The 27,462-nt window shown below is 57.5% G+C and overlaps 1 protein-coding gene across 2 annotated transcripts in view; it reads left to right on the forward strand.

Moving 5' to 3' along the window:
• Positions 1 to 2,479: 2,479 nt before the first annotated feature.
• The window catches only part of PXDN (peroxidasin), a 66,295-nt gene continuing 41,312 nt past the window's right edge, over positions 2,480 to 27,462 (forward strand). Inside the window, exons 1-2 of one of the 2 annotated variants that reach the window (XM_057558445.1) lie at positions 2,480 to 2,955; positions 27,094 to 27,165. In XM_057558445.1, the coding sequence (XP_057414428.1) occupies positions 2,756 to 2,955; positions 27,094 to 27,165 (272 nt within the window). In that variant the 5' untranslated portion in view covers positions 2,480 to 2,755. The remainder of the gene's footprint in view (positions 2,956 to 27,093; positions 27,166 to 27,462) is intronic. The other variant, XM_057558444.1, reaches the window with a different exon arrangement.

The following is a 27,462-nucleotide window of genomic DNA, read 5'->3' on the forward strand; positions in this document are numbered from 1 at the left end:
GCGATACTGCTCACGGAAAGCAGACAATCGCGGTAATCTTGGCTCCTTTTGTATGCACATCTGAACAACTAGAGCTTGTCAACCAGCACAATCACACCTGAAAGGGCTGTTTGCTGTAGGACAGATAACAGGATTGCGGGCAGACAGTGAGGTTTGGAGACTAGTCATCAGAGGGAAATGGGAAGAGTCACCAGGGCCTTGGGCAACAGAAAACTTGAATGGCTTTGGTGTCTGCACGTGATTCCCCAGGAAGGTTGAGTTCCTGGAGGTGTGAGGCCTCCGTGGGCCTCTAGAGGGCAGATGCAGGAGGTGCTGCACAAAAGGTGCGGCAAGCACACTGGGCTCGATGTAAGAGCTTCGTTACTAAACATGAATCCCTTCGGGCCTGAGCATCAGTCATCGCACTGGCCGCTGCTGCCACGCCTCCATCCAGAGTTCTGCAGACGGCTGTGTACCCGACAGACATGCTCAGGGAGGCAGCACAACGGATGGATGGAGGGACGGATGGAAGGGTGGTGGGTGGATGGATGGGTGGATAGAGGGATGGAGGGATGGAAGGAAAGATGGAAGGAAGGAAGGGAGGGAGGGAGGGAGACAGGAGGCAGGGAGGAAGGGAAGGTGGGAAGGATGGAAGGAGGAAAGGTGGGAGGAGGGAGGGATAGACAGATTTTAAGGAAGTGGCTCATGCACTTGTGGGCACTGGCAGGTCTTACATTTTACAGGCAGCTCAGGAGATTAGAAACTCAGGCAGGAGTGGATGCTGAGGTCTTGCAATAGCACTTCTTCCCCAGGAAGCCTCAGTTTCTACTCTAAAGACCTTAAACGGAGTGGATGAGGCTCACGCACATTGTGGAGGGAACTCCTCTTTGTTGAAGCTCACCAATGTCAATGTCATCTACAAAATACCTTCAGCACAACACCTGGATTAGTGGTTGATCAAATCACGGGGTGTGACAGCCCAGCAGACTGGACTTATAAAATTAGCCGCAGCTGGTGCTGAACTGGAACGAGAGGCTAAGACTGTGTGCTGCTCAGGGCGCCTGCGCCGGGGGCGGCAGAGGTGGAGGTGGTGGGCGAAGTTTGATCTTTACCCACTGACACTGGAGAGGTCCAGAGACATTCGGATGGGGGGGTGGGCAGGGTCAAAGCAGTGGCGCCTTCTCTGCCTGCTGCAGGGAGGATGGACCTGGTAGACCGGTGGGGGGGTGGCGTCTTGGCGGTGGTCCAGGGCGATGGCCAGGGCCAGGACCGTCAGCGGTTATGGGAGGGAAGATGGAGGAACAGAAATCGACTGAGCCACTAGGAGCAACTGGAATCCACAGGGTTCCTCAACTCCCTACATGTGGGTGAGCACCAAACAGGCCACTTCTGGGTTGGAGGGTCTGAGAAAGCAGTTTGGAGGATCACATCAGCGATCCAGAAGAAAACAGACATCTTTCAGGGAAAGTAAGGTTTTGGGTTTCTGCATTGAAGTTTGAAATTCTTGTGGGGCAAGCAGGCAGCACTTGTAAAGGAGTGTGGAGCCCTGGGGGGATTTGTGACTGGTTAGTACGGGACCCCTGGCTGGCGTGGTCCGGGTCGCTGGAGGACTGGGAAGGCTTCTCCCTGCGGTAACAGGGATGACAGCTTCCGTGACAAACGTGCAGCGTCTGGAGAGGCCTGAGCCGGACCCCAGCACAGCTGCCCGCAGGTGCAGACCCTGGGAAGCGTGCAGGTACAGGAGGTTACTGACACAGCAGCGGGCGAGAGCCCCGTCGCCCCAGTCCCGCCGCAGCATGCGTGAGGTAGAGCGCCCCTCTGGTCACACGACAGTGTGGAGGTCAGAACAGACCCAGGCTCCTCTCTGACGCTGGGACTTGGTGATCATGTGTCCTTGGACACAGGACAGCCTGGACTTCCTCAACTGTAACACGCAGAGCCTGGATCCTGGCGAGTGAAGTGTTAGAATGGGGCTGCAGACAGACGGAAGAACGTGGGACTGCCTCCCCTCCTTCCCACGGACCCCTGTGTCTTCTGGTGGTTCCAGGCAAGGCCCCCTTGGGGGAGGCCCGGTGGGGTTCTCCCGGGTGTGGCCACAAAGGAGGAAACTAAAGGACACTGAGCGTCCGCCTGGCCGAGCCCTGCGCCCAGGCCTCTACGCAAACGTCTTCTGCGCTCCCAGCGGTGCCCTGGGGTCAGCAGTGCCCAGGCCGTGGGTGCTTAACAGGCCTCACGGGCTCAGACCCCTGGCTCCGATCCTGCTGCAGCGGGTGTGTGTACATGTCAGACAGAGACAGAGAGACACGCGGAGGGGGAGGGGGCGAGAGAGAGAGGGAGGGAGACTGAGAGACAGAGAGAGAGCGAGGAGAGCTCCAGCAAGCGCTTGGAATCGTGCCTGCAGCTTGCTAAGCACTGCGAACGTGTGTTATAAAACAACCCCCACCCCTACTGCACATGTGGAAACGGCGGCTGGGCGAGGCGGAGCAACTTGGCCGAGGCCTCCGGTCGTGGGCGCAGACCTGGGAATGGAACCCGCGGGCCCAACCTGAGCTCCGCACCCGGGGCAGCGCCGCGGCCCGACGCCCGGCGGGAGGTCCTCGCCCCGCCCCGGCCCTTGGGGAGGAGGGGGCGGGCGGGGAGGAGCCGCGCGCATGTGCACAGCTGGCGCCCCCCGCCCCCCGCGCGCAGCTGGGACGTGGGCCGCAGCCGGCGGCGGTGGACACGCCGGGCCCTCGCGGTCGGTCGCACAGTCCGAGCGTCCCGCGCGCCGTGGGCCATGGCCGTGCGCGCCGCGCGCCCCGCGCGCCCCTGCTTGCTGGCGCTCGTGCTGTGCTCGTGCTGGGGGGCACTGGCCGCGGTCGCCCCCAAGCCGGGCAACGGGTGTCCGAGCCGCTGCCTGTGCTTCCGCACCACGGTGCGCTGCATGCATCTGCTGCTGGAGGCCGTGCCCGCCGTGGCGCCGCAGACCTCCATCCTGTGAGTCCGGCGGGGCGCGGGGGACCTGGGCGCGCGGGGCGGCCGGGGGCCGGGGGGAGGGTCGCGCGGCGGCGCCTTTGTCCTCCGTGGCGGGGCGGGGGGCGGACCTGAGCGCAGCGCGCGCCGCCTCCGGAGCCGCCTTTGTTCGGAGCTCGGCATCCCCGAGGGACGGGAAAGTTGTCGGCAGCCGCCGGGGAAAGCCCCCCGCCCTGCCCGGCCCGGTGCTGCTGGCTCCCCTCCTCCGCTCGCCTTCCTCCCGCTCCCGCCCCTCTCCGGCCCCCTCTTCTCCCGGGGCCCGGCTTCCCCCTCCTCCCGCTTCCTCTCCTCCCCCTTCCTTTCCCCTCCCCCTCTTCCCCCCTCCTTCTACTCGGCGGTTCCCGCTCCCCGTTTTCCCCTCCTCCCCGAGCGCGGCACCCCCGTCCCGGCTCTGGGGGCGGGGGAGGGGCCCTCCCTGGCGCACCCTCCGTGACCTCACGTCCCCGCATCTGCCGGGGCGCCGAGAGCCTCCTGCCCGGCTTGTCCCGGGGCCCGTGGGGCGCACGGTTCTCTGGGGCTTTCTCCGCGCCGTGAGCTAGCCTGGCCGAGTTCCGGGAGGCGCCGCGGTGCGGGTCCCCGAGTTGCGGGGCAGCGCGGGCGGCCCGCGGGTGGCTACAGTCGGGGTCCGAGCGGGTTTGCGCCCGGGGCACGTCCCCGCCCTCATCTCCAGCCGGGGCGCGCCCAGGTGATGCCATCGGAGACCCGGCGCTCCGGCTGGCAGGACGTATCGCGCCCTCGCCGGCCGACCCCCGCCCTCCCTAGAGGATCCCGGCCCCGGATGCCGCAGAGTCGCTGCAGGCCTGTTTGGTTGCGCCTCTGATTAGAAATTTTCAGAATCTGTAAAGGCAGCCTGCGTTTCAGGCGCTGACTGTATTCAGCGTCCCACAGCTGCCCTTCTGAATGCCAAAAATAGTTTCCACTTTCCTTGGCCGAGCCAGAGTACTTTGGCACCATGAAGAGCCTGCAAAAGTTGTAAAATTTTGAGTGAACTATTCAGGAAGTGGGCGGTCAGTGTTCCTACTTTTAAAACAAAGTACACGGACAGACCATTCTGCTAGTGGTCGCCGGCTGTGCTGGCAGCTTCCTGCGGGCCCTTGGCGGGACTCTCCGCGCAGCCTGGAAACTGTCCCTCCGAGAGAGACAGACACGGGCTTCCTTCCCGTGCGGAGGGCCGGCCAGCGGGGCGAGGCGGCGAGCAGGAGGGCATCAGGCTCTGAGGAGAGGGACCGTGACAGGCCAAGTGAGGGTGTTCTGGAGCCAGTCATGTCATTCTTCAGTGAGTCAGTGGAAAAAGCCTGGACCCTGAAGCCATCTTTCACATCTGGCCAAAGTCTAATACTCGTACTGTGCTTTGCCCTCACATCTTAATGGCTTTTTAAAAAGAACGATATTTTAAAATGTGACGGTTGTAGAACAGAAGTGGAGACACCAGCCTCCTGCGGGTGCTGAGAGTCTCCAGGGAACCTCATAGGGTTTTGTAAAACAGCTGAGGGTAGGAAGGGAAAGTGACCTAATAAATAGGTAACCCTGGAGAGTTCCAGAAATCCTTCTGCTTTATGCTTCCGTGGGGTTTTGTAGTTTTCAAAGATGTTTTGAAATGACCTTGCGTGGTCTCGTTGATTCTGTGAGGGGGCAGGGTGTGCTAAGCTGACCAGATCCCTCACAGAACCAAGCGGATTATCGCTGACATGGACACACACCCAGCTGACAGCTGCGTAGACACAGGCGCAGGGGGTGGAAGCTCCCATCGCTGCCAGTGTAGACCTGGGACAGGGGAAGAACTGAGTCCTGGTGGGAGGGGGTCCAGCTGGGGGCCCGGAGCTGGGGACACAGAGGCGGGCGGTGATGATGAAAGAGACCAGCTCGGGGACGCCATGTTGCCGCCTGTGGGCTCCGGGGTCCGGTCTGGCGCGTTCCTGGGGGGCTGCTCCTTGGGGTGCAGTCATGTCACAAGTTCCACTTGTGCAGAAACATTCAGTGTTCACTTTCAGCTTTTCTCCCAGGTCTCTGCTCTCATGCATCTGCTGTTGTTTTCTATTTTTAAAAAATGATTTGGTGGCAACTGGGGACTTAAAAGATGCGACGGTAAGTGAAGACCCTGGCCCCAGACCTAACTGCGCCGTCCAGCCATCACTTCATCCCTTTGCTTTTGGGACCCTCCCCTCTCCCACCTCCCCTCGGCCCCCCCAGAAAGACTGAATGGGAATCGCTGGGCATATCAGACTGGTCTCCTGCTCAGGGTGTTTCAGGGTGTGTCCAGGTGGGGCCCGAGAGTGGCCTGTTTTGCCTCGTGGTTGGGCTTCAGAAATGATGGTCCGAGAGTGTCCTGTGATTCCGGTTTGACCCTGGAAAGTAGAAAGTGGTGTTCTAGCCGCCCTAGGATCTGGAGTCCTCGGGCTCTGGTGCTGCAGCTGGTCCCTTCACCGTCGGGTGTGGTACTCAGTTCAGCTCAGCTTTTGTAGAAATACTTGTTTAGTTTTTGAGTATTTTACTCTGCTCCGCACTACAGGAGACGTTTGTCACGGTGATGATGAAACAGCTAGCGCTAAAACCTAAGCAGCGTGCCGTCTTTACTTGGCCCGCTTCCCGTCCTCCCCTCCGCCGGGACCTCTCGGGGACGACACTTTCTACACCTCCCGAGACACACTCTTCACCTCCCGCCTCATGAGTCCTCACGAGCCCTCCGCGCCCCACCCCCAGCCCCGTCCTTCTCTCCGTGGCCTCGTCTGTGCGGTTGTGGGGTCGCCTCCTTAAAGCTGGCTCCCACCCCACGGTCCAGGCTGCTCCAAAGCCGCCGTCCGTGTGACAGGAAGCCCTGGCCTCGGAGGGCACCCAGGGCCGGGGGCTGGCGAGAGCTCCTCCCCTGGGGTCGTGGTCAGCCTGCCAGGCAGCTGTCCCCACATCCCTCGACGTCTGTGTTTGGGCCTGGGCCAGCTTCCGGTTCCTGCCTCTCGGGGTCCCGGGTCCACTGGGGTGCTGGGGAGGGAGGCCCTGCGGCACTGTGACGAGGGCAACTGGCCGTCCAGGCGTGCCTGGCCGAGGGGGGCTGAGGGAGGCCAGCCCTGGGCGCCATCGCCTCTGGTGGTCTGGGCGGGTGGCCGCCCGTCTTTGGGGTCATACCTGTACTCGGAGAAGGTCCTGGTGCTCCCTGGGGACTAGCCCCCCAAGACACCGCTTCTCCCCTTACCAGCCTCCACTGGAGCTCCTGGAAGCTGGCCGACGGGAGGATCTAACTTCCCACCGCTTCCCTGTGCGCCCAGGTGAGGTCTCTGGCCTACAGGTGGCCGGAGGGAGGGAGCGTTCCCGGGTCAGGAGGTGGGTGGGCTGTTCAGCTGCACCGTTCACGTCCCCCTCCCCTGTCTTCCTGGGTTCAGGGAGTTCCCTCTCTCCCGCCACCCATCCTGCGGGGACACGTTCGGCCCCCAGGGAGGGCTGGCCTCTCCTCCCCTGGGTGAGGCTTCACCAGGTCAGCAAAGCAGCCTCTGGATGTCGGTCTCTGCAGGACACCCGTGCAGGCCGGGACAACAGGCTTTAAGCTGAAGCCTGTGGCTTACCTGAAGCAGATTTCTACTTTTAGACTCCCTGTTGGGATGAAGTCAAAGTCTTCATTCTCACAGCTCAGAGGGACATTTTTCAAGCATCTGAATGTTGGTAATTTATTTTTCCAAAATGGTGGTGACCACTCGGCGGCGTCCCGAGCCCACAGCTTTGCCAACGCCCAGCGTGCTGTGTGCAGAGAGGAGACCTCGGTGACCCGAGGAAGCTTCCAGAGGCCACCTGGGATGCTGTGTGTGACGTCGGCCATCAGGGAGTGGTCCTGGTTCCGTGCTCAGTTTGGACACAACTTTACATTTGAAAACATGCCTTTGGAAGCTGCATCTGGAAAAACTTCCTTGGAAACGGCAGCAGGGCAGCTAGAAGGCCCCACCCCCCCTCCTCTGTGTTATTAGCGAGGCAAGGAAATCGTTGTAAAAAAGAAAGCACATCGGGCCCTGTGACTCCGAATCTGGGGGTAGCTCCGGCTTCGTCCGGGGTGTGGACACTGCAGCCTGGACGCGGTCTCCTCCCCTCTGTGCGTCCCCGGCCGCCTCCTCAGTCCTATGACTCAGCTTCCCTGCCTGGTGACGCCCGGCAGCTGTCGGCTTCCCGTCCGATGGCCTGAGTGCAGGAGATGAGTCTCGGTCACAAGCACGAGTTCTGGGAATCGTGTGAACAGACCCGCTGTCTGTCCCCAGCACCCTGAGCGGCGGGCGGTCATGCCCACCAGGCCTGGGCCTGGCGGCTCCTGGAGCTAAGGACAGGACCTGCCCTGCCCGAGGACTCTGGCCTGGAAGCGGGGGAGGGCTCCTTGCCTGGGGGAAGGCGGGCATTTTATTAGAAGAGGTGGCGGGGGGCAGGCTGGAGAGAACTGTCCACTGCACCCATGACAGGCGCCACGGTCAGGTGTCAACAGAACAGCGACAGAATCCCAGTCTCCGGAGCTGGGCCCGTCATCCGTTTGACGGATGGGTGAGCGCTGGAAGGTCCGTGCGCATGTGCTGGTTCCCGCTGGCTGAGTAGGAGGTTCTGTCTTGTTGGCTGGAGATGCCGGGCTCTTTCCTGGGCACTTGCCAACAGGAAGAAACGGGAGTAGGTGCTGTGGTGAGGGAATGGGGGCCTCGGGGTCCCGGCCGAGCTCTGAGGGCAGCGCCCAGGGCTGGAGTTGGGCCCGGCCTCCCGTCTCCCTCCACCGTGTGCACTGGCGGGGCGCTGCCGGCCTTCAGTGCCTGAGACATCAGGTCTCTCAACTTAGCATCCGGGTTTAACGAGCATTTGAATTGTGACAGTTTCATGTGCTTTTGGGGGTACACAAGAAAATGCGGTTTGTTTACAAATACAGTTTTGGGTGAATTCAATTTAAAAGCAGTTAAACATCACTGAATTTGATGCTTAGTCAATTTGGACGTTTCGTGTGTTACTATATGTCTCTGCTGGCCAGTAGCTCCCTGGGGTCGGCCTTGGACTTGAATTGGTAACTACGTGTCTCATGTAGCACCTGCACAAAACTCAGCCCTCGTGTGTCAGTGGGTGAGGGAATGCTTTTTGGTGTTTAAAATATCATCGATAACTGAGGATCTTGCTAAATGGGTCAGCCCAGTGGTTCATGTTTTCTTTATCTTGAAGTTAATTTTGAAAAATAGAAGTCACACCTGCTCCTCTCCTGGTCCTTTGGTTTCTCTTCAGATGGTACCAGCCCACAGAAAGCTTAAGCACATCCCGAGGTAGCTCAGTCCAACGATGACTCATGTGACTGAATCAAAACTGGCAAAAAATTTAAGTAAGAATGTGTTAGTTGTTTCAGGACTTAATTCTGGGCTCCCCCTTTCTTGGCACGGGTACAGGGTCGGTTATCCCTGCTAATTTGATCAGTTTCTGTTTTCTGGACACTGTTGCCTTTCTCTCCTTCTCAGCCACCTCAGGGGTAGGGAAGAGGGGACCAGACTGCAGAGAACTTCCCCCGCAGACCCTGGGTGGGCAGTGATCTGACGCTGTGTCCCCAGGGCTCTCCTTGACCTTGTGTGGTTTCCTTCCGCCTCCTTTGAAGGGTGGTGTGTTCAGACCTGGGTGCCCACTGGATAACCGGCTCATTGAGCAGAGAGATGGTACCTGCCGGCGTCTGGATGCCCAGCCCCAGGGGGCCTGGGGCGGGTGGTTGGGGGGGTGCAGGCTGCTGTCGCCCAGCCCACGGAGCTCAGAGGCCCACGAGCAGCCCCCAGCCTCGTCCCCTTCTGTTCTACGGTCACGTCCGTGGTGGAAGCTTAAGCAGTGACGATTCCCTTTTCTGACCTCTGTCTGGATGAGTTTTCACTGAGGAAAACAAAAAGCCTCGTGGGGATTGCGTTGACAGGACAGCAGGCGTTCGTGTTCGCGGCGCGCACGTGGGGGACTTTGCTGTGTCCGGTCTGTGCAGCCGTCGCCACAATCAGGATAATGAACTTCCTCACCCGCCGGGTCCGCGCCCCTGGCAGCCCTTCCTCCCGAGTTCTGCCTCACTGGGCATGACTGCATCTGTGTTCACCAGGGGTTCTGGGCTTTGTTCTCCTTTCCTGGAATGTCTTTGTCTGGTTTGCGTATCAGGGTAGACCTTGCCTCCCAGAGTGAGTGTGAGGCGCTGCCTGGTCTCCAGTGTTTGGGGAGAGCAGGGGGGACGGGGCTTAGCGCTGCTTGAAGGTCTGGTCCAGCTTCCCAGGGAAGCCCCTGGGCTGGGCTGGGCTTCCTAGGAGGGTTTTAAACTGTAATCTCAAACTCTTCAGTAAACACAGGGCTGTTAGGGACAGTTTCTTCCTGAGTGAGCCCTGGGGGCTGGGAGCTTGGACAGCCATCCATCGTGAAGTTCCTCATTATCCTGCTAACGTCTGAAGATCTGCAGGGATGTCAGTTCTCTTGTTCCTGATGTCAGAAATGCGTGTCTTCTCTCTCGTTTTTTCCTGATCAGTCTGCCTAGAGGGTTTTCCGTTGTATCCATCTTTGCAAACACCCAACTTTTGGATTCATTGATTTTCCTCTTTGGTTTTTCCTTTCTCTGCTTTGCTGAGCTCTGCTCTGACCTTTATCGCCCCCGCACACACGGCTCCGCTGAGCGCTTGACGCTCCGGGGTCCCTGGCGTCCTCTCTCTGTCCCTGGAGCTCCAGCTGCCCTGTCTGCGTCCTGTGGGTTCTCGCTGTCCCCTGGGCAGCAACCGGGGGCGGTTCGGTGCTCACCCCCTTCGTTTTCACTCCCTCGGGGATCCTGTCCGTTGCTGACCCATGCACAGTATCCTGAAAACAGTTGTTTCATGTATTTTGTCAGCTTTTTGGTTGTTTCAGACAGGAGAGGAAGTCTGGCCCCTGTTATCCCATCTTTTTTTGTAATTTTGTAAGACCTTCATTAAATTCTTTTGCAACTTTATAACAGTGTGGCTTATAAAGAAAGTAACAAATAGAATAATGCTTTCACATGCCCCAAGTCCTGATTTAAAAAAACTAAAAATTGTCCAACCCGCTGTTCTCCATTTGCCTTTGGAAGGCTGTTGTACTGGGCAGGGGAGTTTAACTGCAGCTGTGTAATAAATGGTCGCAGGGTCGGTGGATTAAAATAGTGTGAGTTCCTACTTCCCTCACACAGAATCCAGGGCAGATGTCCTTGCTGGGCAGCTGTCACTGGAGGCTCTGCTCTCAGCCCGGGGCCTGCAGACCCCGGCCAGCAGGGCAGTGGCCTGGGAGCTGGGCTGATCTGTGCGGGACATGCCACGCCCTTCACCCACCTGTGGCTGGGGCTGCTTCTGAGGACAAAGGCAGAGCTGGGTAGTTGTGACATGACAGTACATTTCCTGTCTGGCCCTTTAAGGTAACAGCGCTCTACCGGTGACCTGGGGCCCCAGGCTCTGTCCACCCTGTAGCTCTGCTGTCCTGGTCCCTGGCCCTCAGTCTGTCAGGGAAGCGGAGGGGGGAGTGAGCAAGAGGAGGGTCCAGGGCTTCGACTGCCCCGAGGGGACACGTCACTTGTGCTCACATTGCCTGGGGGGCACCAGTCCCCTGCCCCCACCTGGTACCTGGCGGGCTCCGGCCGTTGCTTAGGGCCTCCCCAGGAAGGGAAGCCGCGTCGGGAGCGTCGGACGTGCTGGACGGGCCGTGCCGCCTTCGCTGTGTCGTCTCCAGGCGCTGCCGTTGCACGTGGGCACCTCTGGCCCCTCACGTGCAGAGCAGAGCCGGCTGCGAGGTGTCGGCCCGGCTTCCCGTGGCCTGTGCCGTGTGGTGGTTCCCTGCTCCAGCCCCCGTTAGTTTAGGTCCCACTGTGGGCTGTAACAGGGACCATCACGGGTAAACAGAGGTTGAAAACCAGAATCTCCTTCTTCTAACAAGGATTTTGTTCATTCCTCCTCAACCGAGAGCTGCCCCGTGTAATTATCGTGGCAGGTGTTGAACAGCCTGTGGTGGTGACCTGTAGATCACAGCCGGGTTTCTTACAAGCCAAGCGCTTGACTCAAGATGTTCTGCCAGGACGAGGCATATTTGGGTTTGCGCTGGGTTTTTGGAGATTCGCAGCTGCCGTCTCTCAGGCCCTGCAGGCATGGCTGCGAGCAGGAGGCGGTGGACCCTGCCCTCACCCGCTCCAGTGCCCCGTCCTGTTTACTCTTCTTTTACAACATAGTTTTAAATATTTTTATGCAAGCTGTACGTGTTCATGGTAGAAAAATGTGAAAATACAAATAAAAACACCATAATAAATGACTCACATTTCTCTTATTAGAGGAAACTGTTAGCCTGCCGGGCTTTCCCTCAGATACACAAACGGTCATGTGAGTGCACATGGACACAGAATCACTGGGGTGTCTGCGTGTCTGTCCGTGTCCGCAGCTGTGTCTGTCCATCAGCTGTCTACGTCTGCTGTGCTCCGTGGATCATGTATCACCTGTGCATCTATGGACCTATCTCTCTATCTCTGTGTCTATGTGTTATCTCTCTGTATCTCCCCACCTCCCTACCTGCCCGTCTACCTGCTTCCACACATTAGAAGGGGACGTGTCCTGCTCTCTGTGCCCTCTGCATGCGATTAAGGCTGCCCGCCCACGGCAGCCGTGTGTCTGCAGTGATTAGAGGTCTGCTCCATCATTGTTGATGGCCACATAGTATTTATTTTTTGGGATTGCCAACTTTATTGAATCAAATTCTCATCATGGGTCATTTCTTTGTTTCCACTTTTCTGCTAGTGTAAACCATACCTCTGAATGCCTTTGTGTACATTTTTGGGATTATTCGCCTTGACTACGTGTCTGTAATCTGCAGGCTTGGTCTGCACCAGGGACGGGTCTGTGCGTTGTGGGCTTTTCCTGTTCCGTTTTCTTCCTGGACATTGTCCGTGTTTTCCCGAGGACGGGTGTCCCCCCTTCGCTCGGCATCGTTTGCCCACCTGCCGCAGAACTAACTCACCCACGCCAGGCCGAGGTGCACGCCCGCAGAGGGAGGTGGCCTGTGGGACGCGGGGCGCACGGTCCCGAGGGCGCCGCTCACACCTGACCCTGGAGACATGGCATGCGCACCTGTGCGCCCTCACTCGGTAGGCGCGCGTCGATGGTGGTCCCGGGTTTTCTCTCCGGAGGCTTTGATGTCGGCGCGTCCTGAGCACCGCGCCAGCTCCCGTGTGGGCCCCTCCCCAGGTTGCAGCGCAGCCTGGCTTATGTTGGGTCCCGGCCACCCCGTCTGTGGCCAGTTTCCTGTGTGGTCTCTGCCCTGTGGTTGGATGTCCCTGCTGGGCCCCGAGATCTGAGGTGGGAGGGGCTGGGAGAGCCCCAGCTCAGCACCGCCTCGGTCATCGGAGGCGAAGTTTAAGGTTGATTCTCGTTATTCGCGGGGTTGTGTTCTACATAGTCTCTGCGAATTCTGAGTTAGTGACCCGGGACCCTTGCTTCCGAGAGACACAGGGTCAGGGTCCAGCCCGGCGCAGGTCACAGCGTTGTTGTCATCCAAAGATTGATGCACAACCCGGTCTTGTGAGCTTCTGTTTACAGAGGCCTTACTTAACGTCTGTTGTTGGTGCATCAACGTGGAGCTTGGGGCAGCACAGACTCGTGCCTGGAGGAAGCTGATCCCACTCACACGTGTTTTCCCCATGACCGGACAGCCCATCGGCACCACACTCGGGGGCGATTTTAAACAGCAGAGTCACCAACAAAAGGCACAAAAATGCGAACAACATGGCACCGAATCGACCCTGAAAAGGACACGAGTCCACGTCCTCATCTTCTCTGTGCCCGTCCTCGATGGTGACAGGGACACCGCAAGGATCGACTCTAGCAAGCGGGAAAATTCTCAGATCTGGAATCCGTGAGCGATGGGGCGGGACAGTGTCCTCCCGTGTTCCAGGTGGAGATGCTGTGACCTCAGGGCGCGGGGACTCGGGAGGGGCCTCCTCGCGCTGCCTGCCCCGCAGAGTCCCCCTCGCTCACCCCAAACCTTCCTCGGAGTGGGGTCTCAGGGTTTACGTGGTAGGTTAAGAGCAGGGCAGTTCCCTCCAGAATAGCAGGACGCTTCTAACCTTTAGCAGTCTCTACCTAATCTTCTCTGGGGAGAAAGTATCTTGCCTTTGAGGTTCTATCAAGTTCAAAGTCGTTAATTATTATTTGCGACATGCCAGGGGGAACCTCCTGCGTGGAGACGTTGCAGGCCAGGTGCCGGGCGTGGAAATGGACAAGGCTGCCTTCGGTTTGGCCGAGCTGTGGTCTCCTGGGCAGGGAGACGGAGCCAGTAAGAGCCACGGGGTTAATGACGGAGGCTGACCTTGTGGGAGATGGCCGTCCCACTGAGGGGGAAGGAGAGCTCGTCCAGCTAGGCTGCAGCTCAGGGTGTGGTCGGCCCCGGCCGGGGCGCTGCTTCCCAGCTTTCCCGATGTGCACCCCTGGGCAGGGTTCTCGCCTCTTGAAGCCTCGGTTTCCCACCTGCAGGGGCGTCCTGGGCATGAGGGAGGGGATGCAATGTGTGTCTCCTGACACAGCCTGCCTGATCGATGCTCTGCTGGGGAAGCTGTTCTTCATCACGTCTGGGTTTATTGACCCTGCGGGCGTGAACCAGAGGAGTCCAGAGGAGGGAAGACAGGCAGCGGGAGAGAACTAGGACGCTGGGGCTCCTTTAATTGAAGCAGATACTTGCGATGCAAACAGGAAATACCACCAGGCTAGTTTTCAGTGCACGCTAGATAGGCGTTCTCTCTCCCAGGCCAAACCCAAGTGTTTAAGAAGCATCTAGACTCCCCTTGTGATGCAGCACCCAGAAGGTGCCTTTCACGGGACCCAGGAAACGCTCCGTAATTGTGAGTTCCTGCCCTTCCCAGCTTTTCTAAACTGCCAGTCCTGCCAGATCTAATGTTAATCATTTGCTAGGAATTAAGGACGTGAATGGAAATTCAGAATTACTCTAAGTAAATGAAAGGCTGGGATTGGTAAAGATGGGAAGATTTTGCCCCTGCGGTGTTTGGATTGATATGTTCCCTTTCTGTGGGGAAGAGTGAGGCCAACACAGCCCTCAGGCGGGAGATTTCTTTACTCTGAAAGAAATGAGATTGCAGACAAATGCGAGAGAGGGAGCGGTTCACCCGAGGAATGCGGGCTGCACTCGTCTGCAGCGCTGGTTAAATTTATGCTTCTTTTCCTGGGCACAGCTTCCTTTAGGGGAAGAGCCTAGATTAGGCTTGTCACTTCCTGGAGTGAAACAGTATTTCTAAAAATCCAGAACCAGCTAAGCAGCGCTTTAACTTTTAAAAATAGCAGTTAAAGTGGATGCAGTTAGTCATCGTTGTTACTTATTCGGACATGTGGGATGTTTGTATTGGCATGGCAATGGGTGGCCAAATATTAATCCTGAGCACTTGTTTTCTTGTGCATGTTATTTTTTTTTTTTTTTGTGCATGTTATTTTGATGTGTAATTTTCTTAGGTCAATGCCTGTGTCACCCCTTCCATCCACTCACCCATGCATCTCTCCATCCATCCATCCATCCATCTTTCCATCTGTTCATCCATCTGTCCATCTGCCGTTCCATCCATCCATCCATCCATCCATCAGTCCATCCATCCATCTGCCCATCCATCCGTCCATCTGTCCGTCCATCCATTCATCCATTCATGCATCTATCCTTCCATAACCACCTACGCCTTCATCCATTCATCCATCCATCCATCCAACTGTCTGTCTGTTTGTCCCTCCCTCCGCCCCCCGCCCCTATCCTGGTGTCCTTCGTAAGTGGCAGGCACTGGTGCTGAGATGCGTAGACCCCACTGCCATGAGGCAGAATCTGTGGCATAGGCTGTGTGCCTCTATCCTGACGCAGACCTGTCCCCAATCCGTCCCACCCCCGTGGTTCAGGGGTGGGGTTGGAAGCCCAGCAAGGGGAGGGGGGTGGTTATAGAAAGGAGGTCGCCTGGGAAGAACTTTCTTAGACCCAAGCCTCTTTCCTCTTAAACTCAGAACGCACTGGCTTTAAAATCCAACTTCCTCGTTGTTTTCCCTAGTCTTAAGAGAAGCCGCCTTCTCATTTTTCTGCGGTTTCTCAGAGTTCCGTGTCTAGCAGCCTTTCTCAGCTGGGTTGTGAGAGGAGGAAGCCCAACAGAAAATGATTGGAGTGATTATTTTCTCAGTTCTTTCAAGGACCCTGCTGGCCTAGTACCTGGGCGCTGGAGATAACCCAGTTCATTACATACGGTGGGCGCTGCATTAAGGCTTCTCGATTTCTCACTGGAGAAGGACTCTGAGACCATAGGGAATCTGGACATCAGGGCCCAGGGAGAGGACTGCGCCAGCCCGTGAGGCGGGTCAGGCTGGCAACGTGGGATCCCCTTAATGAAAGTGAAGAGGAAATTTCAGGAGGGACCATCTCGGCTAAGGTCTGCCTTTACTCCCTTCACAAGGTTCCATTTCGTGTCCCCTCCCCTCAGGACCTTTCCTGAGGATTCACCTCTGACCCATCCATTTTAAGTTCCTTGGGGTTTATTATTTGCCCCACACTTCTTTTGTCCTGGTTGATGAAACGATATCACTTACACCCTAGAAATGTGTTCTCATTTAGTAATTAACTTGGCTTGCACGTCCCGTCTTCCTAAAAGCTCAAGACCTGTGTATGTAGGAAGCCTCCTAGGTGAGATGATCCCGGAGCGTCTTGGTAGAGGGTAGCTCTTTGGTATCAGTATTTGTTGATTCTGTTTTTGATCCATTTCCTCCGTGGTGGTAACTACAACGCAGCCTGATTTGAGGCTCTTAGAAAAGCAGCAGGCAAAAATCAATCTGTTTGGTAGAGCCTGAAATCTACTTCCTGGGCTTGGTTTCTGCTGGGTTCTGTGACTGTCCGCTTGCCAGTTGGCTAAGTCTTGGACGAGCGCCCAGTGGGATAACATGATTTATCCGTTTATTTTGCTGAACTCAAAGAGTAAGCTCTGTCTGTCTCTGTAAGAACAAACTCAGCCCATTCAATTGTGTAAATTATAATATTTGTTGTAACAAGTAGGGTACATCTCAGCACGCCTGGGTGTCTGGGATGGTTAGTTTTATGTGTCCACTTGGCTGGGACACAGTGCCCAGATATTTGGTCAAACGTTACTCTAGAGGTTTCTGTGGAGGTGTTTTTAGAGGAGATGAACACTTAAGTCAGTAAGTAAGCAGATGGCCCTCCACAGCGCAGGTGGGCCTCATCCCATAGGTGGAAGGACTCAGGAGAAGAAAAGCAGGACGGCCCTGGGATCAGACGGCGGCCCTTCCCTGGGGGTCCATCCTGCAGGCTCACCTGCAAACTGTGGACCTGCCGGCCTCCACAATAAGTCTTTCCTTAACAGAAACCAATCTCAATCTCTCTCTGTACATGCGCACCCACACACACACACACACACGCACACACACGTCCTGTTGGTTCTGTTTCGCCAGGGAACCCTGACTGATGCCGTTCCGTGTCGAGTGTCGCGTGACCCTGGTTCTCTCAGCCATAGCTGGTTGGATCCAGGTGGACACCAGATCAAACACAGTCTCCACGTGCTGGCCAGTTACTTGTGATCAGGCTTAGCTCAGACAGGTGTCTCTCTGGGGAACAGGAACTAGAAAATACTAAGGGAATAAACAGCCAGCAGTGGAGCTGAGGCTGGCAGGCTGTGCTCTGAGGGTCCAGGGCAGCCATAAAAGCGCATCAGAGGCTCAGAGCTCCAAGGAAGCAGAGAGGGCAGAGGTGGGGCAGGGGGGTGGCTGGAGCGCGGACACCTGGACGCCTGGACACCTGGACACCTGGACGCCCGAAGGCACCTCTGGCCCGGGAGAGAGACTCTCAGAGAAGAGCCAGTGGGTGTGGCCCCTCTGTTCCTGTTCGAGGCTGCAAGTTGTTTGAATGAGTTTTTATTGCTTGAGCCCAAAACTTGATTACTTTGTTTAAAATTACATTTAACAAGGAAAGGAAAAAAACGATCTTTTAGTTATGTGCTATTATATAAGTGTGATCATTCATTTAAGATTGTTTAACACAGTAAGGAAAAGAAAAATACTTTGTATCCTGCATCCCGTAACCCTTGGGGCATAGAAACTTTGTCTCTTCCCAGGGCGTCCGTGGACTGACTTCTGTATTACTGATCTCCTGACCCTCCACGAGGAGAATACTTGTGTTCCTGTGTGCACCCTGCCCTCCCTCCACCTGTCCCGTCTGCTTCTCCGTCTGTGAGCTTTCCTCTGCGCCCAGATCACGTTGGTGGCCCAGGGGTGGTGTCAGCGGGCCCCTGGGTGCCTCTCCCCGCTCACCCCGAGGTGGCCGTCTTCCAGGCACGTGGTCTCCGTCCTGACTCACTGAGCACCTCGTTTCCAGGTGAGGCCACAGCATGGCTGTGGGCGGATGTCTGTGCCCGGCAGGTGGCAGGTCAGGGGCGGAGCCAGGACCGGGCGGCAGGTGGCAGCTGTGGACATGCTGGGCCGCCGGTGCCCGTCCTTTCAGTCCGACCAGCCCTGCAGGGCGCGGGGTTGGGCTCAGCACACGTGGATGGTGCCTTGAGCGCGTGCGGAGCCAGGGAGAGACCAGACCCTTCAGCAGGTGCTTCTGCATCTCTTCTGGTGGTTCCCGATCTGCCCGTCCGGCCGGGCTGCTGTTCTAGTTCTGTGATTCCTTCTGCATGAGGCTCCGCTGTAAGGAGGACTTGCCTGTGTCAGCAGTGTCGCCGTCAGGTAGACGAGGGCGTCTCCGGAGCTGGCCCGTGGGGTCTTCCCCGTGGTGTACGTCATCCCTCGTTCTTGCCGGTGTGGTTACCAGTCAGGAAAGCCGCTGAGACTGGTTGGATCCACCTGCCGGGGCTGGAAGTGTTTGTGCTGATCCGGGGGCGTCGGACCTGGGAACGTGCTGTGGACTCCTCACTGGGTGGAGGCCTGCTGGGGGATGGGCGGCGGGAGGGAAGTCTCACACGGCCGGGTTTCTAGACGTGGACTTGGGATGGCGTTGGCGCCCCAGAGAAATGCTGTGCTGAAACCACACAAGTCTTTCCAGCCGCACCTGCATCTTCACCAGGTGGAAACTGGGGCTTGCTGGGTGCTGCTCTGGTGTCTTCAGGTCACACTGATGGGGGCTGGTGGGACTGTGCCTGGGGAAGGAGGGTCTCGGGGACACGCTTTTGGCACGGAGGATGAGGCCCCAGGCCCCCCGTAGGCTGCCCAGGTGGGCTGTGTGGTTTCAGGCCAGTTAACTCCCTTCTCTGAACCTCTCCTCTGCGTGTGAGATGAAGGCTCACCGCGCACGCCAGCGGGAGGTGGCCTGTCCCTTTCCGGGGCTGCCGCGCACTCGGCCCACCTGTGACCTGTGCCCCCCCCCCCGACCCTGCCCGTTGCCGCCGCTCTGGTCCTGTCCCCCGCCCGTTTCCTGCTTCGCTGGTCTCAGTTCATGTGGTCCTCACAGGAGAGGCGGGGACATCATCCCCTTACCCTGCAGATGAGCAAACCCAGGAAGGATCAGAGAAGTCAAGGCATTTGTCCAGGATTGCACAGCCTGGGAAGAGCAGGGCAGGGATTTGAGTCTGGACCTGCCTGGTACCAGACTCGGAAGCTGATCCACCTACGCGGCCCTCGGGGCGCCCCGGCCTGGAGGGGGTGTGTCTGTGGACACACGTGGGCACACGTGCACAGATTGTTCCCGTGTCCCACGCGAGACCCGGACGGCAGGCTTTCGGGGCCCCTTGGATGGCCGCAAGGCTCGCGGTGGCTGCTCAGGGTGAGGCCAGTGCCCAGGCCCGTGTCTGCACCCCTGCAGCCCCTCGGGCTTCCACGGGCTGGAGCGCGAAGCCGGGCTCGGCAGAGACCCCGAGACCCCTAGCGGGGGACGGGGAGCTGTGGTGTTGCAGAGACCCCGCCGCACAGTGCCGTGTTCCTCCGGAGACGCGCTCACCTGCACCTGCTCCTGTTCTCCAGCAGAAGCGGGAGCTCGTTTCCCACGCCTGGGCCGGTTCTGCTGGTGTGGGCACTGCTTCCTGGGCTGTTTCTAATTAGAAGGGCGTCAGGCCGCTGTGTTTTCACTGACACGCTGAGCTGGACAGAATGGATTTCACGCTCGTCCAGGCTGTTTTGGCTCCTCGTTTGCTTGAGAGACAGAGGGGGGCCTTGTCCCCTAATTACACTGCTGTATTCGGCTTCGCCTCTGCACGGGGTCTTCCTGGGATGCAATGAAATGGCCTTGGGAGGGAGAAGTCTTTGGTACACAGTTATGGCCATTTTTTGGTCTGGAAAGCAAGAAAAACACTGATTTCATTTTTTAAACAGCCATGGGAGAAGTTTGGGCGTTTTTCCCAGAGCACACAGCCTGCGGTGCGTGAACCAGTAGATACATTTCGTTCGTTTGTGAGGCGCTGCGGGGCGCGGGGAAGGCTTTACATTTGCATGTGGCCCGGAGCGATGCTCCTGACACGGAAGTCAATCCCCTGGGACGGTGGGCAGACACCTGCCTCACCGCACCCGCGTCCACACCCGGGGCCGAGGCCGGGAGCGGCCAGCGCCTGCTTTTGCTGTCCTGCGAACTCTGCGTTTTACATTTTTAAATAGTTGAAAATAGAAGAGTAGTGCTTCCTGATGTCGTAGTTTTTTGAGTTTCAAATCTCAGTGCTTGATCACAGCTGTGCATGGTCAGAGCAGGTGCCTTGCTTTAGCACCGCCCTTGGCTGCATAGCCGTGACAACGGAGTGGAGGGGTTGCCATGGAGACCGCTTGGGCCCGAATCCCACCATCTTTCTGCCCGGCCTTTTAGGGGACAGGGGGCACTGCCTGGGCCCACGTGGCCGGTCTCGGAGCACAGCCAGGTGCGCCTTCCTCTGGTTCCTTCCCCGGTTCTGGGAGGGGAGGGACGGGATCTGGGCTGGAGTTGGGCCCTCGAGTGCTCCCTGGGGCCCCCGGCAATGGTGACACCAAGGAGATTCTTAACAATTGACCCAGCGGTCCGAGTGCAGTGGCAAGGCGATGAGCCGGATGGTCCTCAATAAGCAGCGTCCTCCCTGCTGACTCCTGACAGGCTGGAGAGGTTGCAGGGGCAGAGCATCTCTTGAACGCTTTTTGCTGAGGGCTGTTCCCAGAGCCCTGCCACCCCAGCACTGAACTGCCCTCGGTGGTCAGGAGCAGTGACGCAGTGGTGTTTTCAGGGTGACGGACACGTTGGCTGTCCCGTGGTCTGTGCAGGCCACCAGGTGGAAACCAGGATCCTCTCCGAGGTCGGAGCTCACCTCTCACTCCCAGTTGCCCAAACACTCTAAGCTCTTCCTCGCTTCTCTTTTTAGCTGTACGAAACCTAAAACCAGAACCGGAGTAAACGCTTTTCCATGTGTGCTTCCTTTGAATGAATCAATACCTTGGTTTATTTCCCAAAGTCCGTTTTCTTTTGAAGTAGTTTTCTGTCCTGGGCTTTGAACCATTCAGTGTTTTAAAAATTCTCTATCAGGAGAAAACAATGGCTTTTTTTTGCCTCCCCGTTTTCTCTTTATTCGTACACATGACTCAGTGAACCAGACTTTACCTAATTCAGGTCCCGCCTTCAGGACGCTGAGCTGGGGCGGCAGGCTGAGGGCCCAGCATAGTTTGGACGCTGCTGCCCCTTGGAGTGCGTCCCCCGCCCCCCCCCCCGTGTGAAGGGCTGCCGACCCCCGAGCCGTGTTTTAGTCCCCCCTCCCCACGAGTGGGAGGCGGCCGCGCAGGAGGACCCGTTGGCCCGGAGACAGCGGCAGCTCAGGGCCCGTCCCGGGTCCGTCCGTCAGCAGCCCTGAGGGAGCCCCTCCAAGCAGGTTCCATGCTCTCGAGGCAAGAGGTGGGCCCTTGGTTCCATGTGCTTAAATCCTGGAAGGGGAGACGACAAAAAAATGAAACACTTAGCAAATTGTGTCCCAAGCACCCACGTCCCTCCTCTGTCCGTGTGGCCTTTTTCTGGGATCTGAGGTTCTGGATGAAGAGTGGACGCAGGAGGAAATTCACAGCTGTTCCTGGAGAACAAAGGACTCGCCCCTTGGTCACCCCCGGCTCCGCCGTCACCCAGGGGCCTGCACGTTACCCACCTCCTGGGAGGGCTCCAGAGGGAAGTCCTCTAGGTGATGGTCAGCAGAGACGCCGACGCCCGCTCCCCTCGACGGGAGCGCCAGCCCTCGGGGGGGGGGCACGATTCCGCCGGGGCCCCTCTCCTTGCGCCCTGAGGCTCCTGTGTGGGGAGGGCCCGCGTGTTCTCTGGTGCCCTGGACGTCATCCGAAGAAGCCAGGCTCGGAGTGCCGTCTGCACAACTGACCGCACAAGGGCCGCTCTGTCACCGATAAATACAGGAGCTTTCCTGGCAACTGGGCTTTGTTGCCACGTCGGACGACATGACGTTTTCTGTGTTTTACAGAAGTCCACAACACAGTGGGAGGAAAAAGCAGATCCCGCAACCTGGCGTTTTGCCGCGGTGGCGGGTCAAGCGCTGACCTCTGTGACTCTTCTGAGCTCGTCCCTTCAGGTGGCCTGTGGGTCACCTCGTGCCATGGCAAGAAGGACGAGGGGCAGAACCTGGGCAGGACGAGGGGCAGACTTTCTGGTCCCTGACGGCTCCACTCCTGAAAGTGAAGCGGTTTTTAATAGGTGTGGGGCTGAGGGGTGTGTCCTGGGGCCTCACAGGCAGGCAGGACGCGTGGTCACCCTGGGCCCTCGGGAGGGGTGGGCTGTCGCATTGTTGCAGTGGACGCTGGACCATCCGGTGTCCGAGAGCGCTCTGCACATGCAGAGACGGCGTGTCCAGGCCCTGGGCCCCGCTGGAGCAGGGCTGTCCCCTGTGATGGGTGCAAGTGCAGGTTCTGTCACTGTCCCTCGTCCAGAATGCCCGGCCCCGTGTAGCCTCTCCCCAACCTCTGACCAGGACCCACATGCTCTTCACCATCAGACGCTGTTTTTTCCTTTGCTGACCTGCATTTCTGTTTCTGGTTTTTTGTTTTTGTTAATTAATTTTTTATATTTATTTGGCTGCATCGGGTCTTAGTTGAGGTGTGCGGGCTTCTCTCTAGCTGTGGCACGCGGGCTCAGAAGTTGCGGTGCACGGGCTTAGTTGCCCCACGGCATATGGGATCTTAGTTCCCCGATCATGGATCGAACCCGCGTCCCCTGCATTGGAAGGCGGATTCTTAACCGCTGGACCACCAGGGAAGTCCCTGTTTTGTTTTGTTTTTAATTTCATTAATTCGAGTGAAGGAGGAGAGTGGGTGCCTATGACACCTGTAGGTGACACACTCCTGGGAGGATCAGTGAGTCCTTGATACAAATCAGGGTCCAGGGAGGCCTCGGAGGCCGGAAGGATGCACTTGGATGGACAGGATGAAGTTCTATAACTGCTTGCCCGAATCACACGCTGAAGTCCTGCCATTGCGTACAGGGAGGGGGGAGCCCCCACGCAGAGCCAGTCACGAGACCTGTGCTTGGGAGGTACACCTACGTGCCCAGTGTTTGTGAGGACCCTTGTGAGAAGCTTTGCCTGTGTCTTAGCATCGGTAAAGCTTCACTTCTCCCGGGCAGTGTGCCGAGGGCTCTTTGGAGCTGATGATCTTGTGCTTGATCAGGCTGTCTCTGCACTGGCGGCTGGGATACTCTGAGCCAGACCTGCATCCAGCTGCCAGCATCTGCTTCTCCATTTGGCCTGTTTCCTTTCCCCCTCATTCCTTTAGCTATTTCTTCTATTGTTTTATGGGTACTTTTTCATGCTGCTCAAATAAATTTTTTGTGAAAGGAGGAAGAAAGAGATGAAAACCAATAAAAATACATGTATCATAGTGTATCAACATTCTGTGATTTCTAGCCGTGACCCCTGCTTTTTCAAAGCTACTCAGTAAATACTGAATTGAGTTAATATATATATATATATATATATATATATATATATATATATACACACACACACATATATTTTTATATTTTATTTATTTATTTATTTATTTTTGGCTGTGTTGGGTCTTTGTTGCTGCATGCAGCCTTCCTCTAGTTGTGGTGAGCGGGGGCTACTCTTCGTTGCAGTGTGTGGGCTTCGCACTGCGGTGGCTTCTCTTGTTGCAGAGCATGGGCTTCACTAGTTGTGGTTCGCGGGCTCAGTAGTTGTGGCTCGCGGGCTCTAGAGCGCAGGCTCAGGAGTTGTGGCGCACGAGCTTAGCTGCTCCGCGGCATGTGGGATCTTCCTGGACCAGGGCTTGAACCCGTGTCTCCTGCATTGGCAGATGGATTCTTAACCACTGAGCCACCAGGGAAGCCCTGAGTTAAATTATATTTTAACAATCAGCAGCATCAGTACTAGATTTTGGGGGGAGACTAAAAGTGAGTCCTGTGGTTAAGTGTCATGAGCGTCGTTGAACCCAACTCTGCAGTGAAGCGGATGATGCCGGAAACGCCTGACCCATCACTTTCCTACCTGGAGACACAGCTCCCATCGAGGGGGTGACGTTCAGGCCTCTCTCTCCTTCCCGGGACCTGGGGGTCAAGACAAGGGCATTGGTTCCTGAGCCCGCACGTCCCTTGGAGGAGAGGAGCACTGACCTTGGGGAGGTCACCCTTTTAGGGGGAGTGGTTGGCAAGTATTAGGGTGACCGGAGGTGGCATTGCCCATCCTTCAAGGCTGCTCCCTGCAGACACTGCTCTGGGGGCTGCCCGGAAAGAGGGGCGTCGGGCCTTGCATTCCTAGCGTAGCTGGCAGGAATAGGCAGGGTGAGGTCCGGTCCCACTGACATCTGCGCTGCTCAGACCCGGCCTGGGAGACCCCGTGCTCGGGCTCCGTGTTTATGACGGATGCACCAACTCATCCCTTAGGGATGTGGCTGGCAAGGGCTCTGGGCGCTTAAGCAGGTGGAGGTGAGCGTGGGAAGTGTGACGTGTGTGCCCGCCGCTGGGCCCTCAGGACTGTCACCGGACCGCCTGCTGTCACTACTCCTGCAGGCCCCTCCTGTCAGCAGTGGCTATACCTCTCAGCCTGGGGCCACCCCCGCCGACTCTGTCCCTCCCTGCCACTGTGCACAGCCTGCCCTTAACCTTCTCCTGCTCGCAGGCTGCCCCACCCCCTGGCCTCTGGGGGGTCCTGCCCGCCTTGTCTGGATGGTGCAGTCGCCCTTGGGCTGCTTTGTCCCCTGTCTCCAGCCTCCTGGAGCCCTCGCTGCTCAGCGTCATGCTGGGAGCAGAGGATGAAAGGCAGTGCCCGGGTCTGGTTCCCGCAGGTCACCTGCTCCCGTGCGACATTGGGCAGATTCTGAGGCTGGGCTCCCACAGCGCGTGGGGTGTGTGGACCACATGTGTTTATGGAAGTGATGGGCACTTAGCAAGCTCAGAGATGTCAGCTGTCATGACGCCTGTTTATCCTTCGGCCCAGCCATGCCTTTCTAGGAATCGGTTCCGTGAATACCTCAGCGACAGTGTGAATTGATGGGTCCAGAGAGCCAGTCCCGGGTACTGTCCATGACGGCTCGGAGCGGTCCTCTGAGGTGGCCCAAGCACAGGCCGCGGTCACCGCCCGAAAGGAGGTGCGGGCGTGTCCACACACGGCTGCGGGAAGCTCCGCAGTTTATCCCGGGAAGAAAAGCGTGTTCACAGCGAGCTGCCTTTTGTGCAAGAAAGGGAGGGAAATAGACACACGTTCTCTTTGCTTAGATTTTCAAAAGGACACAGTGGAAGGGTGAGGTAGAGTAACCCCGAAGAGCGACCGGGGAGGAGGGGAAGCAGTGCGGGGGACAGGGGCGTGGCCTCCAGACGCACCTTGTTTAATAGTCAATTACTTATTAGTGATAACGCTTTGGAACCGTTTACATGTTGCAGAAAATGGAAACGAAAGTTCAAGCTGGCTATGCACCGTGTGGGCCACGTGGAGGTGCACGTGGTTGCCCTGAAAGGCCCCTCACCCCGTGCTGGCAGTGGGTTGGGCACAGGTGCCCCTCTGCACGGCCCACTTAGAGGTCTGCAGGCTGCATCCCTGGTCGGGGGACCTGCGTCCTCCATGCAGGCTGCCCACGGGCCCGAAGCATTAGGAGGGGTGGACGGGGCCCACGGGAAAGGCCGCCGCGATCCCGGTCGGGAGGTGTGTTGCGGCGATGGGAGCAGTGGGCCGGGCGCTCGTGGACGGTGTCCAGTGCAGGAGTGAGGTCAGGTTTGCAGACACGGCCGGGCCTGGCCGAGCGTTGGTGGCAGAGGAAGAGAAGGAGGTGGAGTTGGTGCTGCGCCTTGTCTGGGGAAAGTGGATGGGCCTGGCGGTGCGTTAGGATCAGGGGATGCGGGGGGCTTGAAGGACCAGGGTTAAGCTTTTGGGGGACAGAACCAGACGCTGACGGGGCCACCTTAGCCCTCTGAAGTCGAGAAGAAAGCGGGAACTGCGGGGAGCGTTAGGGTCCCCAGGGGAGCTGCCCCCATCTGCCCTCCACTCCCTCCCCTTCCCAGCTCCCCACCAGGGGGGCCGCTCGCTCTGTTCTGAATCTGAACGTAAATTACTCTTTATTAGGAAACAAGCCTGTCTGTGCAGGGGAGGAGGGGTCCTGGGGGAGCATGCTGGTGGGCAACAAGGTCTCCAAGGAGAGTGAACCCGGGTGAGGGTCAGGTGCTGACCGTTTGCCTGGGTCCCGAGGACTTGACTCGGAGCGAGGAAGCAAATGCCCGAAGGCAGTGCATTGCACTCGCTGCCCCGACGCAGACACGGATGGTTTCAGCCACTCAGACAAACGCTTTCCGAGAAGCCTCCAACGCAAACTCAAACCAGTTCTGTCATCAGTTACAGCTATTGAATCGGGTCAACATAATCAGATTCCTGAAAAGATTATGAACGCTGAAAGGGCTCAGTACATAGCATAAGAGGGCTGTCTGTTCGTGACCTGGACCAGTGCTACCCCAGGATGCCCATGGGAGTTTCCTGTGGCCGTCCTGTCGAAGCACCACCGACAGGACAGGGGTCTGTTCTCCCGGAGTCCCAGAGGCCGGACATCCCGGGTCACCTGGCAGGGCTGGTTCCTTCTGTGGCTGCGAGGGGGATTCTGAGCCGGGTCTTTCCTCCACGCCCACCCGCCGCCCAGCTCTGGAGGTTTGCCGCGGTCCTTGGCCTTCCCCCGTGTGCCCGTCTCCAAATCTCCCCTTTTTACAAGGACACCAGCTGTCTTGGACCAGGGCCACCCCAGTGACCTCACTGGAACTTGGTCACCTCTGTAAGGACTCCTTCCCCAAATAAGATCACATTCTGAGGCCCTGGGAGCCCGGCTTCAAGGCGTGAACTTGTGGGGACACAGTTCAGCCCGTCGTGATCCCTGTTGGGCTGTGACGGAAGGGGTTCAGCCTGTGAGTAAGGAATTTTAATGTTTCTAAGACTCCTTGGTCAGGAAAGGGGTCTTTGTGTTTAGTTGTCGGTGACTTTCACACTTGTTCAACTGATAGATTTTGATTCCAGCTGGGGGAGGGTGGGAGCGGGCATCTCAGCCGACCTTCGGTCCCTGCACTCCGGGCCCCGGCCTGAGCCCCGCAGGCCAGCTCCGTGTTCGCGCGTCTCCCGCCGCCGGGCCGGCTTCTGCCTCTTGCTCAGCTCCTCCCTCCGTCCACTCTTCTACGTGTGCATTTAATTTTATTTACCGTGTTAAGATGCACACGTGAAATAGCCTTGTTTTTCCAGCTCACACGCTGAGTGAGCTTTGTGGCTCTGAGCGTTCGGGCTAAACGTCCTCACTGGGGGAGTGAGTTCCAGCTCAGAGGTTACAGGAGGGAACCCCGGTGTTTCCACGCCTGCTCCAGGGGTGACTCCCTTCGTGAGGCCCTGCAAATCCGTCCTGTGTTTGTTGTCTTAACGCTGAGACTTGAGCATTCCCGTGGGCTGGCGGAGATGGATGGATGGTGACAAAGGAACCTCTTAACGCCCCATAATTATTGTTTAAACAAACTCTGTAAGGCGAGAGCGTCCACCTGTCATTCAGACAAATATTCATGTATTTGTTAGCCTTGGCCCAGGGTTGGTTCTTCCAAGGAATAAACAGGGGGTTTTAATTTCTTAAATGCCTTATTGCTGCTTGGAAAGCGAATATTTAAAGATAACACACAACTAGTGACAATCGCAGATTTCTCTCTGTAAATGCGTTTTTTGCCTCTTCACAGGGATCTTCGCTTTAACAGAATCAGAGAGATCCAGCCGGGGGCCTTCAGGGGGCTGAGAAACTTGAACACATTGTAAGTCCAAACATTGTACTGGGAGCCGGTAGACGAGAGATACCAAAATTATCACACCTTTCCCTGGGGGTAGATCCGGAATGCTGAGGGAGGTCTACCCCATTGCCCACCATGGGTGGGCATGGCTGAGAGGTTGCCGTGGAGCCTGACAGAGGGATTTGCACGTTGAGATGCCAGGACTGGGTCCCAGGCTTGGCGGCTGTCATGACCTTTGTCCCCGTGTGTCTCATCTGACCTCTGCGAACCTGTCCATCCTTTGGCTGTGATTCAGGCCTGTGCTGGGCACGTCTCCCACTG

The sequence above is a fragment of the Balaenoptera acutorostrata genome, chromosome 12, assembly GCF_949987535.1.
Source record: "Balaenoptera acutorostrata chromosome 12, mBalAcu1.1, whole genome shotgun sequence".
In the NCBI taxonomy this organism is placed as follows: Eukaryota; Metazoa; Chordata; class Mammalia; order Artiodactyla; family Balaenopteridae; genus Balaenoptera; species Balaenoptera acutorostrata.